Source organism: Xenopus laevis, chromosome 6L, assembly GCF_017654675.1.
Source record: "Xenopus laevis strain J_2021 chromosome 6L, Xenopus_laevis_v10.1, whole genome shotgun sequence".
Lineage (NCBI taxonomy): Eukaryota > Metazoa > Chordata > Amphibia > Anura > Pipidae > Xenopus > Xenopus laevis.
In genome coordinates, this window is record NC_054381.1 from 76,806,529 (window position 1) to 76,824,866 (window position 18,338).

At 41.7% G+C, this 18,338-nt stretch overlaps 1 protein-coding gene across 7 annotated transcripts in view; it reads right to left on the reverse strand.

The window, feature by feature from the left end:
• LOC108719053 overlaps positions 1-18,338 on the reverse strand; it is a 121,589-nt gene that overhangs the window by 34,843 nt on the left and 68,408 nt on the right. For 6 of the 7 annotated variants that reach the window (XM_041566205.1, XM_041566203.1, XM_041566209.1 and 3 more), the window contains one exon: positions 16,807-16,851. The exons of the other annotated variant lie outside the window; for it this stretch is intronic. In XM_041566205.1, coding sequence (XP_041422139.1) covers positions 16,807-16,851 — 45 coding nt within the window. The remainder of the gene's footprint in view (positions 1-16,806; positions 16,852-18,338) is intronic. 7 annotated transcript variants of the gene reach the window in all.

Genomic DNA, 18,338 nt, shown 5'->3' on the forward strand with positions numbered 1-18,338 from the left:
CAAATACTGACACTTTTCGCCCTGACCACTTTAATTCCAATCCCGGGCTAAGGCAGCCGCTCACTTATAATTCACAATAACTGTCCACTCCTATAACCCAAGCAAAGGGCTACATACATTTGTTTTTTGCTGGAACCCTATTCCAGAAACTAAATAATTACCACCAGGGCAGAGGACCATGCCCAATGCCCAGCAGATAAATTGGGGCCTGGACCCTTGATGGTTATTCACCTTAATGGGAATATATGACAACTGACACCACAGACCTTCTGTGGGTTATCACATCGGAATACCAATCCGGATATAGGGGAACCAGGCCAATTGTACCTGTTACACGGATTTGCCTGAGGTCAATGGGGGCCCCTCGGGTACCTCTCTTACTATCCCCATGTCCACATGCCAGTCACTTGCACATGCAACTATCAAGACACAAGGGGACTAGAACTGATACAACAACGTTCTGAGCAAAAAAGATTTCAGCTATGGGAAATAGGTATCTCCATGTTGGGGAGGGGATACAGGCTGGGGGGAAACTAAGTTGGGGATATGTAATCTATCTACTATTTGTCTTTCCTTTCCTTTCTTTTTTCCTTCTGGTAGCAGAAGTATGGTAAAATGTCTATAGCTAATGGATGCAACTGTTATTATATGTATGCACTAGCGGGGCGAATCACCCTGGGCCTGAAACCCACTGTCACACACCACACATCGCATGAAGATAACAAATCGAAGGGTGGCAGCACCATTGTGAGGACCCTCACTGGTGTAGATATCAATAGAAATGCTGAATATGACGGAGGTAAAATTTAATATATTGTCCTGGAATACCCGGGGATTAAATAATATGATCAGTAGTAATGGGCCAGCTTAGAAAATCGGGGGCAGACCTGATCATGGTCCAAGAAACCCATTTGGTAGGGAAGCGGGTGCTCTCCCTGAAACGGAATTGGGTGGCTGCAGTCTACCACTCCGAATTTTCCACATATACAAGGGGGTGGGTGGCCATTTTAATTAGGAAGTGCCTTAGCTTTAACTGAGAACACCTGATCACTGATAGAATGGGTAGATATGTTATTATAAAATGTAGGCTTAATGGAACACTATACATTTTGGTCAATATCTACCTCCCCACCAGCCGAGATCACACTCCTTAATGATGTATTCCAAAAAGTAGCCTCCCTAGGTAATCTCCCAACAGTGTGTGAGGGGATTTCAATATGGTACCCAATCCGAATATGGATAGGTTGCGGCCAAATCTGAACGACTCCAAGGCACTAAACAATTGGCTAGATTCCACCCACTATATAGATGTCTGGAGATGGAAATACCCGCAACTCAGACAATATTCTTGCTACACAGTAGCCACATCTGCCCTATCCAGAATCAACCTAATACTAACCACCCCAGAGCTCCTCAGGATGGTTACTAAAATTCACTTTGGCACCCGGGCCTGTTCGGACCACGCCGGGAAACCCCTCCCTGTAACTGGAGGCTTCCACCGAAGTGGATCTCCAACCCCAAGGTAGCGAATAAATATAAAGCACAGCTAGAAGGGTACTGGGGGATAAATAACGACACACACAGCTTCCGACACGCGAGGCCTATACACCTTATTAATCACTGCAGCAAGGAGGGAATCTGAGGCAGAATTAAATGAGGCCAAAATTGCCTTAGGGAAGGCTGAAAAAGACCTGGCCACCAATCCCAACAATAATGCTAGGGAGACCATGGCAGAAGCGCAAAGGAATGTAGACCTACTGAATTTAGAAAAATTCTCCCAAAAGGAACTCTACTGTTCCGCAGCATGGTTCAACAAAGGAGATAAAATGGAAAACTCCTAGCCATACCGGCCAGACACGACACCTCTCGTCTAGCAATAGCAGGATTAAGGGATGAAACCGGGACCCTCCTCACGGACCAGAACCAAATTGTAAAACGCTTTGGGGAATATTTCCAAAAAATATATGCAGCATTACCCCCACTCCCACAGCACATGCTCCTAGGGAAAATAGACTTTCCATCCATTATACAAGACATGAGAAACTATCTAGATAGTGACATCACTGAAGAGGAAATAGGAGATGCCATAGCGGGAATGCCATCTGGCCAATGTCCAGGCCCAGATGGCCTCCCAACAGAGTGGTATAAAGCCCACTCCCAAATACTGTCCCCGAAACTTAAACCCATTCTAAACAAAGCGACAGAGACATACCCCTTCCCAGACATGTGCTATATGGCACATATCACGCTTATCCACAAAGAGGGAAAATCCCCCAAAACTATGACTCTTACCGCCCCACATCGCTGCTAAACTGTGATACAAAAATATTTGTAGCCAACAGACAAACAGGCGCTAAGAGGTGTGGTTCATCCACTATACCATAATCCGCAGGCAAAATTTCTTGTTAATGGCATCCTTACAGAAGCCATACAGCTGGAGCAAGGGACGAGGAAGGGGTGTCCCCTGTCACCTCTGTTATTTGCCTTAGCAATAGAACTGCTGGCAATACAAATCAGAGATTCCCCAAGCATACTAGGGCTGCAAATAGACCGAAAAGGTCTCCCTATATGCAGACGACATGCTACTGTACCTGGCCAACCCTAGAGGGCTAAGGCTAAACCAGGACAAATCATGACTTCCTACTGAGCTAGCTACAGGAATCGGCTGCTACAAGTGGTGCAGTCCTTTAAATACCTGTGAATTGTAATGACGAGGGATTGTAAAAAATATAAGGAAACAAACCTAACCCCAATATCTAGAGCCCTGGCTACAAAAAAAGATGTATGGACACAACTACCCCTTACCCTACCCGGTAGGATAAATCTATTTAAAATGGTATTCCTACCCAAATTCCTCTATGCCTTGCACAACTCCCCAATTACACATATATCCCAATGGTTCAAATATACAGATGGGCTTCTCAGGAGGTTTAAATGGGCAGGGGAGCGCCCACATATAAATTTTAAGACCCTGCAAGCACCAATCTCTAAAGGGGGTTTAGCCCTCCCAAACTTGAAATTGTACTTTCTGGCAAGTCAGCTTACTTATTCTCACTGGTGGCTGACCCTATACCAAGATAATACATCAACAATTCTAGAAGTCAACATTGTGGGCTCTTTAAAGGCACTTGCCAACCTCCTCTATATGCTGCACAACCCCCCGACACCAATGCTGTCGGTAGTCCGTGCGTTCCAAAAGGCACTTAAACATGCACAGGGACAAAGACAAGTGTGGTCAAAGTGGACGCCGCTATGGGGCAAAGGGAACCTCCCACATTTCCTTTGTCTCCCCGACATAGCACTATGGGCCAAACAAAACATTAAGCTACTGCAAGATTTAGTGGTGGAGGGTGAAATAAAGCAGTTCCAAATTCTCAAAGAGAACCACAACCTACACCAAAGCATGTTTTTCAGATACCTCCAGCTCTCCCATGCCTTTCGCACCCAATTCCCTGATAGGCCAATAGAGGTGTCAGTCACCACTCTCAAAAAATACTTACGTAGAGGAGATCTTGTCAAACCACTATCCCGCACATATGCAATACTATGGCAAGCCTCCCCTAACCCACTTGCTAAGGTTTTAGGGAAATGGCCGAGAGACATTCCTGATCTTACAGATGAATTGTGGGAGGATGTTCTAAAGCAGATCCCTGAAATAACTATACTAGCTAGAGACAGATTATACAAATGAGATATACAGAGTATATCTCACCCCCTATAGGCTGGCTAAAATGTTTCCTAATGCCTCTGATGTCTGTTTTAGATGTGGGGAAAATGTTGGCTCTTATATGCATATATTTTGGCACTGCCCAATAATCAAACACTTCTGGAAGAACACTGTGCACTACTCCTCGGAGGCCCTAGATCTACCAAGAAGTCTTTCACCCCTGACATGCCTTCTGGGAGTGGTAGAAGATATGGGACTGAACAGTCACACTAGACTCCGCTATCTCCAACTCCTGTATTTTGGAAAGAAAGCCATTCTCTTGAACTGGAAATCAACATCCCCCCCATCCTTTTCCTTCTGGCAAAACTTAGTCAACAGCTCCCTGCTAAACCAAAAACTGATGTACCTCACCCGAGGTTGCCCGCAAAAGTTTGATGTCATTTGGGGCTATGGAAAATGTGATGTGATAAGATGTAAAACTCTGGAATACTAATATACCCCTCTCTGCTCCCAATCTACTCACTCTCTGCTGCTTCTTCTCTCTCTCTCTCTCTCTCTCTCTCTCTCTCTCTCTCTCTCTCTCTCTCTCTCTTCTACACTGTTAATTTGAAAAATGAAAAATAAAAACTGAAAAAAATATATATATATATTTGAAATGTGGGGACATGGTTACCAGCTCAATGTGAGAGGACGTGTTAAAGATCAGCTCCGTTGCTTGGTCATATTTGTGACACCTAATAGGTTAAAAAATTACGCTACCACAGACCTCCCACCTCAGGACCAGCACCCGCTGCCCCAAAGGACACTTATGGGGCATAACTAAGTGCAGAAGAGGGTGGCAGAACTTGAAAACAGAAAGATATGCCAGCGAGGGCCAATGGCGCCAACCCCAACTTAAGAGGCATGTACTGGGCTAATAGCTTCAAAGGTGGACAAGGTGAAGGTGAAGCTGTCCATCAAAGCTACATCATATTTTTTGTTTAGCAATAATGTTTATATGGAAAGCTTTATTTCATGGGGCTGTCTATCCTAAATTGAAATTTGAGGGGATTGAATAAACCAATCGAAAGGAGACTTGAACTAGACTATGTTAAAAAACAATATGCAGATGGATGCATCTTACATTAACTCGCAAATGGACAGGCTCAGTTGAGCTTTAATGACGGAGATTGGCCTCACAGAGGGCTGGAGATATCTCCACCCTTAAGATCTACAATATTCATGTTTTTCTAGTTCCCACCTCTCCCTTTCACGTATTGATTTGAACTTTTTATCTAAAAGTCTTCAAGTGGGTCTCAGCTCCTCTGAATATTTACCAAAAGGAATATCTGACCATGCTCCATTACTAACTGAATGGGACAATGTTAATACCAGACTCCATAGAAGATGGTCACTCAACCCAGCATGGCTAGATATCATTGATACGAATGAGCAAATAGGTACCAACATAGCAAAGTTCTTCTCAGACAATGGAGACATGGCTAGTCCCCTGGTGATTTGGGACACATTTAAAGGATACATTGAAAAGGTTCTGAGTGCGGAGATCACCGCTGTGAAGCGCAAACCAACAAAGGAAGAGGAGATGCTGGCAAGAGAGGTACAAGTGTGTGAGGACAGGGCCCTACAAAACCCGCTCCCCCAATATCTATGTGCTTTGCAAACAGCACAACCGAACTATGCTAATTACCAAACCAAAAAAGCATTTTCTCTAAAGCAACTTTTTTTGAACAAGGGGGAAGAGCAGGGAAACCGCTATCTTACCTATCAAAAAACCACTCCTCCCGTCCAGTGGTGACAGAAATAGTTGATTAGCGGGTATTCGTCAAACGAAACCCAGAACCAATGTCACTGAAGCAGAAATAGGTGAATTCTTAGCAACAGACTTCCAGAGGAATACAAAACGCAGCTAGATGCTCAGATTACAAATTATATAATGCCATAGATTAATTTCCAAATAGGAAAACACCAGGCCCAGACGGTCTCCCGTAGAACTGTACAAAGGTTACAAAGAAGAAATATTATTATTATTATCAACATGTATTTATATATCACCAACATATTGCATAGCACTGTAAATTAAATGTGATTATACAACTAAATCACATGAATTATATACATAGAACATATGGAGTTACATACATCACAATCAATACAGGTACAAAAGGTGAGGAAGGCCCTATGCATAGGCATACACTCTAAAGGGAAGGGAGTAATAAACAAGGTGCGGGAGTGGGCAAGATCGAATTAAGTGGCTGAGAAATGTGGTACTGTGTATGTGGTATTGCGTTTGGTAGTTAAGCAGAGTGAGGTTAGGCTTCTCGAAAGAAGTGCGTTTTAAGAGATTTCTTGAAAGCAGAAAGGTTGGGAGAAAGTCGGACAGACCGTGGGAGAGAGTTCCAGAGGAGGGGTGCAGCCCTTGCAAAGTCTTGAATGCGAGCATGTCAGGAGGTAATGAGAGAAGAGTTGAGTAGCAGGTCAGTAGAGGAGCGTAGTAAGCGGTTGGGTGAGTATATAGAGATGAGTTCAGAGATGTAGGGTGGGGCAGAGTTATGAAGTGCTTTGAATGTCAGGGTCATTAATTTGAATTTGATTCTGAAAGGTAACGGAAGCCAGTGCAGGGATTGACAGAATGGTGAGGCAGAGGAGGAGCGGTTGCTGAGGTGTATGAGCCTCACAGCAGTGTTCATTATAGACTGGAGAGGTGACAGTCTCTGGAGGGGAAGGCCAATTAACAGAGAGTTACAGTAGTCTAGACGTGATATGATGAGAGAGTGAATAAGAATTTTGCCAGCATCTTGGGTGATAAATGATCGTATTTTGGATATGTTCCTTAGGTGGAAATGACATGATTTAATAAGTGACTGGATATGAGGAGTGAATGACAGTGCAGAATCTAGGATAACCCCAAGGCATCGGGCCTGAGGAGAGGGGGTGATAGTGGAATGGTTAACTATGATGGATACTTCCGGGATGTTACTGGTGTTAGTAGGAGGAAAGAGAACCATTTCAGTTTTAGAGAGGTTTGATTTAAGGTAGCGTTGCGACATCAGGAGGAGACAGGCAGGAGGAGACGCGAGTTAAGAGTTCTGGGTTGAGATCAGGAGATGAGAGATCGATCTGAGTATCGTCAGCATAGAGGTGGTAGTGGAAACCATACGAGTTGATTAATTTGCCGAGGGAGGAAGTATAGAGGGAGAACAGTAATGGTCCCAGGACAGAGCCTTGAGGAACTCCAACAGAAAGGGGTAGGGGAGAAGATGATACTCCATTGTAGGAGACACTGAAGGAACGATTGGTGATGTAAGAAGAGAACCAGGATAGGGCTGTGTCACGAAGACCAAGCGAATGGAGGGACTGGAGGAGGAGAGGGTGATCTACAGGGTCAAATGCGGCTGAGAGATCAAGCAGTATTAGTAATGAGAAATGATTGTTGGCTTTAGCGGTTAAAAAGTCATTACTTAGTCGAGTTAGGGCAGTCTCCGTGGAGTGTTGTGGCTTAAAACCAGATTGTAGGGGGGTCCAGCAGGTTATTGTCAGAGAGGAATGAGGTTAGTCGGTTGTAGACTAGCCGCTCAAGTAGTTTAGAGATGAAAGGTAGCAGAGAGATAGGTTGGAGGTTGTCAAGGTTGGAGGGATCAAGAGAGGGTTTTTTCAGGATGGGGGTGACAAGAGCATGTTTTAGAGAAGGAAACAGTCCAGTTGAGAGCGAAAGATTAAATGGGTGAGTTAAGGCTTTGATTAGACAAGGATTGGTATTGCGGAGAAGTTTTGAGGGAATTGGATCAAGCGGGCAGGTGGTAAGGTGAGAAGAGGCCAAAAGCTTTGCGACTTCCTCATCAGTGACAGGGGTGAAAGAGCACAGGAGAGACTGGGGAGTGTGGAGGAAGTCTAGGGGGGTTGAGTAGTGTAATGTCCCTTCTGAAAGTGTCAATTTTGTTTTTGAAGTGCTCAGCAATATCTTGAGCCGAGACAGATGTGCATGGAGGGGGTGGAGAAGGGGAAAGGAGAGTGTTAAACGTGGAGAAAAGTTGTGCTGTTTTTTTTAGAATGGGACTTAATGAGTAAAAGTATGTTTGTTTGGCTTGGAAGAGGCTGGTGTTATAGTCTGATTCTGAACGGGATTTGCGCCAGCAACACTCTAGTGCATGTGAGTGTCTTTGGAGCGCTTTTGTATGAGCAGTATGCCAAGGTTGAAGTGGTTTGGGCCTAGAACGTTTAGTTTTTATAGGAGCAAGCTCATTTAGGGCAGTGGTGAGAGTACTATAGTAGACAGAGGTAGCCACATTAGGACATGAGATGGCTGAGATATTAGAGTGAAGAGAGTCAAAGGAAGAAGAGAGATGTGACATGTCTACAGCTTGCAAGTCACGGTAAGTACGTGTTTGGGGAATAGCAGGGGGTGAGGAGGGAGTTAGTGAGAGTTGAAATGTAAGCATATTGTGATCAGAGAGGGGAAATGGTGAGTTAGTAAAATTGGTGGTTGAACAGAGTCTGGTAAATATGAGATCCAGAGGATTGAAGTAACTGCAGCAGCACTCTGTTCTGTGATAAATGATATTTATTCGTGCATCGGCAACGTTTCGAGCTATACCAGCTCTTTATCAAGCCAGAGAATTACCATTGGAGTGACAGGGGGGAGTCTGAGCACAAAGATAAGCCTAGGGAGGAGGTTAGTGAAAGAAGTTTAGAGACAGAAGAGTTGTTAATGGGTATATTAAAGTCACCTAATATGATGGATGGGATGTTAGATGAAAGAAAGTAAGGAAGCCAGGCAGCAAAGTTGTCCAGAAATTGTGCAGTTGGTCCTGGTGGTCGATATATGACAGCAATGCAGAGTGAAACAGGAAAAAAAGAGCCTAATGTAGTGAGCCTCAAATGAGGGGAATGATAGAGAGGGAACAGGTGGAAGAACTTTAAAAGTAAGAGAAGCAAACCTACCCCACCTCCAGGTCTGTTACCAGGTCTGGGAGTATGAGTAAGGTGTAGGCCCCCATAGGACAGGGCAGCAGGTGAGGCAGTGTCAGTAGGAGAAAGCCAGGTTTCAGTAAGTGCGAGTAGGTTAAAGGAATTTGCAATGAAATGGTCGTGTATAGTGGTGAGCTTGTTGCAGACAGATCTGGCATTCCAGAGAGCACAGGAAAGATTAACTGGGTTTTTGGGTATAGGAGTAAGAGTTCTGTACTGTTTGAATTTGCACCGGGGAGAAGGAGCTTGTGGCCGTGATATCACTGGGATGGGGTAAGGGCCAGGGTTTGGGGAAATGTCCCCAGCTGCCAGCAATAGAAAGGAAAGATAGACTAAGTGAGAGTGGGATTTGTAAGTTCTTAGTTTGTATGAAAAAGAGGAGTTAAAATGTGAAATAGCTAAACAGAGTACTTTATAAACATAGGCACAGATCTTCTCAAAACATTACAATATGCACAGGAGATGGGGAAATTGCCTGCCTCAATGTATGAGGCCTCTATAGTATTACTAAATAAATCCGGCAAGAACCCCTCACAAATGGATATCTCCCACCCTATTTCACTCTTATCGGCCGACATCAATACTGGCTAAAATTCACTACTAGAGTAAGGCCCTTAGCGCAATTATCTCTGATGATCAAACAGGATTTATGCCTGGTAAGTCCACAGCTTTGAACATCAGAAGACTAGATTTAAACCTAGCCACCACACATGATCATTGTGGTCAAAGATCAATAGCTGTACTTAATAGAGCAAAAGCTTTTGATACTGTGGAATGGCCGTATATGTGGTCAGTCCTGAAACAATTACATTTTGGTAGGATATACACTAGCTGGGTTGAGCTCATGTACCGCTCTCCTAAAGCATCTTTACTAATAAATAGCCTACAATCCAACACCTTCGTATTAAATGGGGCATGCGGCAAGGCTGCCCGTCGCCACTTGCGCTTGCCATGGAACCCTTTGCACAGGGGGGTTAGGTCACACTCCACCACTTCCCGGGTGCCGTATTGGGCACTAGGAAGAACATATACAACTATATGCAGATGACACTTTAAAGGGATACTGTCATGGGAAAAAAATAATTTTTTCAAAATGAATCAGTTAATAGTGCTGCTCCTGCAGAATTCTGCACTGAAATCCATTTCTCAAAAGAGCAAAGAGATTTTTTTATATTCAATTGTGAAATCTGACATGGGGCTAGACATATTGTCAATTTCCCAGCTGCCCCAAGTCATGTGACTTGTGCTCTGATAAACTTCAATCACTCTTTACTGCTGTACTGCAAGTTAGAGTGATATCACCCCCTCCCTTTTCCCTCCAGCAGCCAAATTAAAGAACAATGGGAAGGTAACCAGATAACAGCTCCCTAACACAAGATAACAGCTGGCTGGCAGATCTAAGAACAGCAATCAATAGTAAAAACCCATGTCCCACTGAGACACATTCAGTTACATTGAGAAGGAAAAACAGCAGCCTGCCAGAAAGCATTTCTCTCCTAAAGTGCAGGCACAAGTCACATGACCAGGGGCAGCTGGGAAATTGACAAAATGTCTAGCCCCATGTCAGATTTCAAAATTGAATATAAAAAAATCTGTTTGCTCTTTTGAGAAATGGATTTCAGTGCAGAATTCTGCTGGAGCATCACTATTAACTGATTTATTTAGAAAATCTTTTTTTCCCCATGACAGTATCGCTTTAATATACCTAGGAGACTGGGCAAACTCGCCCCAGACTGTGTCCAACTTAACCAATACCTTTGCACACATATCGGGCCTAGTAACAAGTCCCACTAAATCAGTAATCCTTCCGGTTGACCCATTCCCAGATCCTTAAAACCCTCTGGCCTTACCGTTCCAGCTGGTGCATCAGTTTACATATTTGGGAGTGATGGTCAAGCTACCCCTAACAGAATACTATAAGTTAAATATACATCCAATGAGAGGAACTATAACGAATAAGATCAAGGCATGGGAATCACTTAAGATAATTCTCCTGCCCAAACTGGCATGTGTTACGGTGTTACACTCCCTTACGATGGCTGTTCATTTAATAGCCATTAAACACGGCATACCAAAATGTAGTGATACAACATGCCCGGTATGGCTTAAGGCAGTGCTGTCCAACTTCTATGGTACCGAGGGCCGGAATTTTTCTAATCTACATGGTGGAGGGTCGATAACGGAAACCAGTGTTAGCCACTCCCTGTTTTTAGACCACAACTACTTTAAACCACACCCATGTTACCGCAAGACCATGTCCATATTAATAGCACACCAAAAAAACAAATGGTTGGTGCTCACTGCAGGGATCAGGGCCGGAACTAGTGGTAGGGAGAGTAGGCGGCTGTCTAGGGCACCATCATTGAGGGGTGCACTTTTAAGGAGATTTTTTTCAAGCGTTTATTTGATCATTTGTTTCAGTAATCATGGTCACCCAGTTGGGTGGAATCCATCTCCTTCAACGTCTCCCTATCGCCGGCAAGTAATAGCTCCTTCTGTGTGGTGCAGCGTGACGTGCGTACACGCGTCAATGACGTCCCTGATGTGTTGGGTGACAGAGAGAGGCAGAGAGCTGGCGGCCTGCTTGGTGTGGCTCGCTTTCGCTGCTTTCAGCCTTGCACAGTTGCACTGAACTGAAGACTTTCTTTCTATTACTGTAAAGTGTGAAGCTTCCTGCTGGAACAGCCAGGTACAGATTTGGGGGCCATATGTTTGCTGTTGCTGCTGGCACAGGTACATAAATACTTGGGGGCAATATGATGTGATCAGATTTATTTTTGGCTGCTGCTGGCACAGGTAAAGATTGGGGGCAATATGATGGCTGCAGGAGGGCTGTATGATGGATGGCTGCTGAGCTTGCTTGCACAGGTATGGGCGGGGTGTATTATGGATGGCTGCTGGGTTTACTGGTACAGGTATAGGGAGCAGTAATATAAATTAAAAAAATGTTGTACACTTTCTTGCACTCTATTTAAAAACCATCATGGTAAGGTGGGAAATGGTAATGCAGGACAGGGGGCACTGATTGAAACTCTTGCCTAGGGTGCCAAAATACCTTGTGCCTGCCCTGGCAAGGATGTCACTCATATGTAAAAAAAAGCTAAGTCATATTAAACATACCCATAAATGCATATGCCTCCTCCTCCCATTTGTATAATACAGTACCCCAGCATATGATTAAACACCTTAGGGGCCACTAACAATTTTCAATTGCTAACAAACCCCCAGAACAAATACCAAAGTATGACACACACAGGTAGCATATGGAAGGCAGAACAGAGCAGGAGACAAGAATCAGGACCAGTCTAAGGGTAAGGCCACACTAAGCGATAGCGCGGCGATTTGACTCGCCGCGACTTTTCGCCGCGACTTTTAATCCGCAATCGCTGGCGAAACTTTGGCGCTGGCGTCTATGGGGAATCGCGCAAAATCGCCAGCGTAAAAACACACGCGGCGATCTTTTTTCTATTGTCGCTTGAAATCGCCTAGCGAGGCGATTTCGAGCGACAATAGAAAAAAGATCGCCGCGTGTGTTTTACGCAGCGATTCCCCATAGACGCCAGCGCCAAAGTTTCGCCAGCGATTGCCGTTTAAAAGTCGCGGCGAAAAGTCGCCGCGAGTCAAATCGCCGCGCTATCGCTTAGTGTGGCCTTACCCTTATATGTACTATATACAGTGACACAGTGCTGGTGCCATTAGCATTTTGAATAAGGTGTGAACAGGTGAACAATGTGGGCAGTTTCAGTCTGGGTCCAGGTGTGAACAGTACAGGGCTTTAGGATATAAACAATAGAGGTGTCACAAGTGTGAACAATACAGGGGGATCACAGGTGTGAACAATACAGGGGGTTACAGTGTGAATTTGAGGTTTAAACAATGCAGGGGCCAGTCAATCTCTGTAGTGATGCCTTTTAAAGTTTACATATGGGAAACAGACACAGCAGGCAGATTTTGATGTGGAGGGCCATATAAAGGGGGGCCGCCAGTTGGACAGCCCTGGTTTAAAGCAACGCAAATTTTACAATTTAATGGTCACTTTGCACAAACCCCACTATGGTGTATCTATAGGTTCCCAGGTATTGCAAAACTGGGGAAAAGCAGGTCTGAAAAAATTGTGGTATTCATAATATTGGTGCTGTATGGGAACAAGGAGAAATGGTCAAGTTTGATAGCCTTAAGCAAGGTTTTCAGCTACATACATATATATATATACATATATATACATATATATATATATATATATATACACACATATATATATATATATATATATATATATATATATATACATACACACACTCTCAAATGAACATGCAACACAGGGATATTTTTCAAAAAATACACTTTCTACTTTTGAAAAATATCCCTGTGTTGCTGGTTCATTTGAGAGTGCATATGTGATACTTTAACCGTGCAACTGGGTGAAGTTGAGAAGCGGTGTGCCACCCATCCAAATAATTATATATATAAAATATATATATATAAAATATATATATATATATATATATATATATATATATATATATATATATATATATATATATATATATATATATATATATATATATATATATATATATATATATAGAATCAGATATAGCACTCCTGGGATTTTTTAAAAGTTACATTTTTATTCCATGCTTATAAAATAAATCAACGTTTCGGCTACTGTCTAGAGCCTTTGTCAAGATTAAAAAAATCAATTTAACATGCCCCATTTAAAGGCCCACCCTGGGTGTTACCCTCAACCCTGTCACAAATCCACCATCATGGACACACCTCTCTTTAACCCCCATAGGCACTGTATAAATTAACCCTCTATAAAATATCACATACATACACGCATAGTAATGTCATAAATCGGTTAATCATAAATACAAAAATTGCATCAAAAAAAGGTACATGCTATAAATAAATGCAGAGTTCAAAATTATACGTTAAATCCTAGAACAACTAGTGTCTTGCACAGCTTATCTAGTATTAAGGAAGCAGTTAAAGTAACATTGTTCATTGAGTCCATTAGGGGACATAGTATCCAAACGCTTAATCCAATATGTTTCACGCTGTAACAGCAACTGGGATCTATCTCCTCCTCTTCTTGGCTCAGGGACATGATCAATGCCAATATATCTAAATGTAGGCAACCTGTGGCCCATCTCCAGATAATGTTTTGCAACTGGTTTTACTGTCTGATTATCCCTGAATGCTGTGCTAATAGCAGATCTATGTCCGTCCATCCGGATCCTCAAAGTCAAATCTGTCTTCCCTACATAAGCTAAACCGCAGGGGCAAGTAATCATATATACAACATGTGTGGTAGTACATGTGATACAGTGTTTAATTTTGATATTTTGTCCTGTGTGAGGATGGTGAAAAGTCTCGCCAGGTGACATATACCTACAAGACGTACAACTGGGGCATCTGAAACATCCCAATTTACCTGACGTCAGCCACATCTGCTGATGTTTTTGGTAACATTTCACCGGGTCAGTTAGTACCAGCAAGTCTCGTAGGTTATGTCCCCTGGTGTAAGCCATAATTGTAGGGTTAGGGCATAACTTAGCCAAATCTTTATCAGCTCTAATAATTGACCAATTACTCTTCACCATATGTCTTACTCTCTCAGAAGAGGTGTTATATCTAGTAACAAAAGTCATATGCTCACTATTGGAATTATTGTGAGGCCGATGAACTCTCTCTCGGGCTATAGTTAGGGCTCTCTTGAGTGTTGTAACATAACCCCTATCCCTGAATCATTTCCACATCTCCTTCACTTGCTCCTCTCCACGCTCGCTACTAGAATTGTTGCTAGTATCTTGACAAAGGCTCTAGACAGTAGCCGAAACGTTGATTAATTTTATAAGCATGGAATAAAAATTGAACTTTTAAAAAATCCCAGGAGTGCTATATCCGATTCTACGCTCTTGTGCAGTTTTTCCTTGGAGCAGCACCCGGGTTATTGCATTTTTACACTGACGGTGTGCGGATCTGGTTCGGTTATATATATATATATATATATATATATATATATATATATATATATATATATATATATATATATATATATATATATATATATATATATATACGTATACATGGGTACATAGGGAGACAATCACAAATATATACAGAGGCATAGGACAAAGAGCTTAAGTGCTATGTGGTAAGAGACATAGTGGGAAGAAGGTCAAGTGACAACTCAACAAAATAAACAGCCGATCCAGATATCCCAAAATCTAGTTCTAGAACAAGAAATGCAAAGTTCCTCTAAAGGTCTAATAACAAATATATATGCAGCTCTTCATGATAAACTATTCAACAAGTCACTGGAAAAATTGAGGGGGAAATGGGAAACCGACCTGAGACCTATAGACAATGGCGAATGGGAAGAGGTTCTAGACTCCTCACTTATGGCTTCTCTTAATTACAGGGCAAACTTCTTCTGAAAGTCCTAGATGTCACTCTGCCACACTGTTTCATATGGTGTGGGACTGTACAGCACTGGCCTCATATTGGACTAAGCTCCTGGACAAGCTAGACTCAGTCCTAGAAGGGTAAGTCCCAAGAACCCCCCGAGCATGTCTGCTGCATGTAGGGCTTAAAGAATTGTACAAACAATATTAAGTATGCTAGTCATGGAAAAATCTAATAATTAGAAGGTGGAAAGAGTCACTGCCTCCTATGCATTCACAATGGCTGTCTGAAGTCAACCATCTATGCACATTGGAAAATTTTATATACAAATCTAGAGGTTCCACTAAAAAGTTCAAAAAATTTGGGGTAAATGGTTGGAACTAACTACTTAACAATAAGACCCAACGGATTCAACATGACAAGGGAAAATAAATAATGTTGCTAAAGTTACTGTATAATACAAAAGGTTATGTGTTCCTATCACCTATGCAATGTGAAACATGTCATTGTAATACAATATTGTAAGCAAAGATGACATTTATATATGCTGACACTCCTTTTTATTCAATAAACTTTGAAATGTAATTTGCATGATTATAAAGAGCTCATCTAGGATCTTTTGCTGACCACCTTACCCTTCCTATGTAAATGATTATTTTTTGGGGGTTTAAAGTCATCCTATCTTTAAAATAAAGTGTTCAAATCAGTTGTGTTGGAATAATTGTTACCGGTGCCGGTCAAAGAACACAAATTCATGGGGCAGAAAGTAGTTGCTAACCCAAGAGTAGTTAGCCCAAGAGTAAACTTTAATGAAAGTGATGATTGTGGCTTAAATTTTTTTTTATTGCACCACTGTATTTAGAGTATTTATATACCTACTACAGCTCATAATGGGAGCCTTTTTTATCATAGGTAAACACATAAGTAGCTATATATATATATATATATATATATATATATATATATATATATATATATATATATATATATATATATATATATATATATATATATATATATATATATATATATATATAAATTGTTGAATAAATAATTGCATTAAAATTTCCTTTCATCATTAAATCACCTCACCTTTAACACTATCTATAGTGTTTAAATTAAGATCTAATATTGATATGTGCAAACATATTCTTGTTTTATTCACATGACAGTTAAGTGTAATATGCACTACATTTATCATGTCATGTTATGTGTTTATTAATAGTAAAATCACACTATATATACACTACATAGCAACACATTCGGGAGACAGTGGTGACATTATTCCCACCTGGGCTTAAAATTGCCAGACTTATTAGCAACACTGGGGGGAAGACCCTGTGAATGACAAACAGATCTGTGGGTTCTAGTGAAAGAGCTATTCTTTAAGCAGATTTGAAGTATATTAATGCTTTCGCTTTCTCAGATTTTGAGCTTCACAAGTCCAGATGCCATATCTCCTGTACTCTGTATTTTATAGTATAACATGTTTCAATGACAGACTTTTTTTTTATCATATTAAAAATTATAGAAACATTTCATATATTTTATACATTTGTAAAAGTTATTTTATTGCATGTATTCTGAATAACAGGTCCCAAAACTGCATGACAAAATAAAATTTCTATAGCTATATATTAGAGAAATATTTCCCTGTAATCTATATAACAAACCTGTGAAAGATTGATTTGAAAAACATGGGTTATGATTGCTATTTCAATTTCTGAAACAGTACCTGAAAGAAAAGGCTGACAACTTACCACATATTTTAAGATGGCCTCTTGTTGGTCAGCTAAATTCAAAATCTAGCAGAAAGTACAAAGTAATACAGATTTGTTAAAAAAAAATAAGTGACAAGCTTTTACTCCTTATTCTGCTTACTAAATCATCATCATCATCATCATCATATATTTATATAGCGCTGTCAAGATACGCAGTGCTTTACTGCAGTTATAGCAAACAGGGAATAAATGGTGGATAACAGACAAGGATTACAGAGTACAATAGGGTTTACAAACTAAAAGGTTAGGGTACAATTGAGACATTAGGATTATATAAACACTTTGTCATTTTTGATACAGCAATGATTAATTAAGGTACATCGAATAGGCCTCTTTAAACAGATGGGTCTTTAAGGAGCGCTTGAAAGTTTGGAAGGAAGGAGAAAGTCTGACAGCTTGCGGCAGAGAGTTCCAGAGAAAAGCAGAAGCCCGAGAGAAGTCTTGTAGACGAGAATGGGCAGAAGTGACCAGAGGAGAAGTGAGGCGAAGATCAGAAGCAGAGCGTAGGTTTCGTGAAGGAGTGTATTTGGAGATTAGAGATGAAATATAGGGAGGGGTTTCATTATTAAGGGCCTTGAATGTGAGTGTAAGTAATTTGAATTTGATTCTAGAAGAGATTGGGAGCCAGTGAAGGGACATACATATGGGAGCAGCTGATGATGAGCGGCGAGCTAGATGAATGAGTCTAGCGGCCGCGTTTAGAACAGATTGCAGTTGTGAAAGGTGACTTGTTGGAATACCTGTGAGGAGTAAGTTGCAGTAATCAAGGCGGGAGATGATGAGACTGAATCAGTGTTTTAGTTGATTCTGAACTGAGATAGGGTCGTATTCGAGCAATGTTGCGCAGTTGAATACGGCAAGATTTTGCAAGTGTTTGAATGTGTGGTGAAAAAGACAGATGAGAGTCTAAGATAACTCCTAGGCAGCGTGCCTGTGTGGTGGAATGAAAGGTGGTGTTGTTTACGGTGAGTGATATCTGAGGGACAGGGGAAGATCTTGGAGGAAATATAATGAGTTCTGTTTTAGAAAGGTTCAGTTTCAGGTGGCGCTGTGACATCCAGGCGGAGACAGCAGAGAGACAGTCTGTGACTTGGGAAAGGACAGAATTAGAAAGATCAGGAGTAGACAAGTAGAGTTGGGTGTCATGAATAGCAGCATGAATAATAAATAATCACAAGCGGTTAATCTGCGTATGAGTGCTCTCCTCTTTTTCAACTTTTAGTGGATATCCTGGGATGATTGGTACATCTCTGTGAGAGGATTGATGCATACAACTGAGAAGGAAGTAAGGCAGAGCGCAAATCTACACAGTTTCTACCTTGGGTGTCATCAGCATAAAGGTGATACTGAAGTCCAAATGACTGGATGAGTTTTCCTAGTGAAGTTGTATAGAGCGAGAACAGCAGGGGGCCAAGAACAGAGCCTTGAGGAACTCCAACAGAGAGTGGGAAAGTAGTTGAAGCAGAGTTAGAGAAGGAAACTTTAAAGGAACGGTCAGACAGATAAGATGT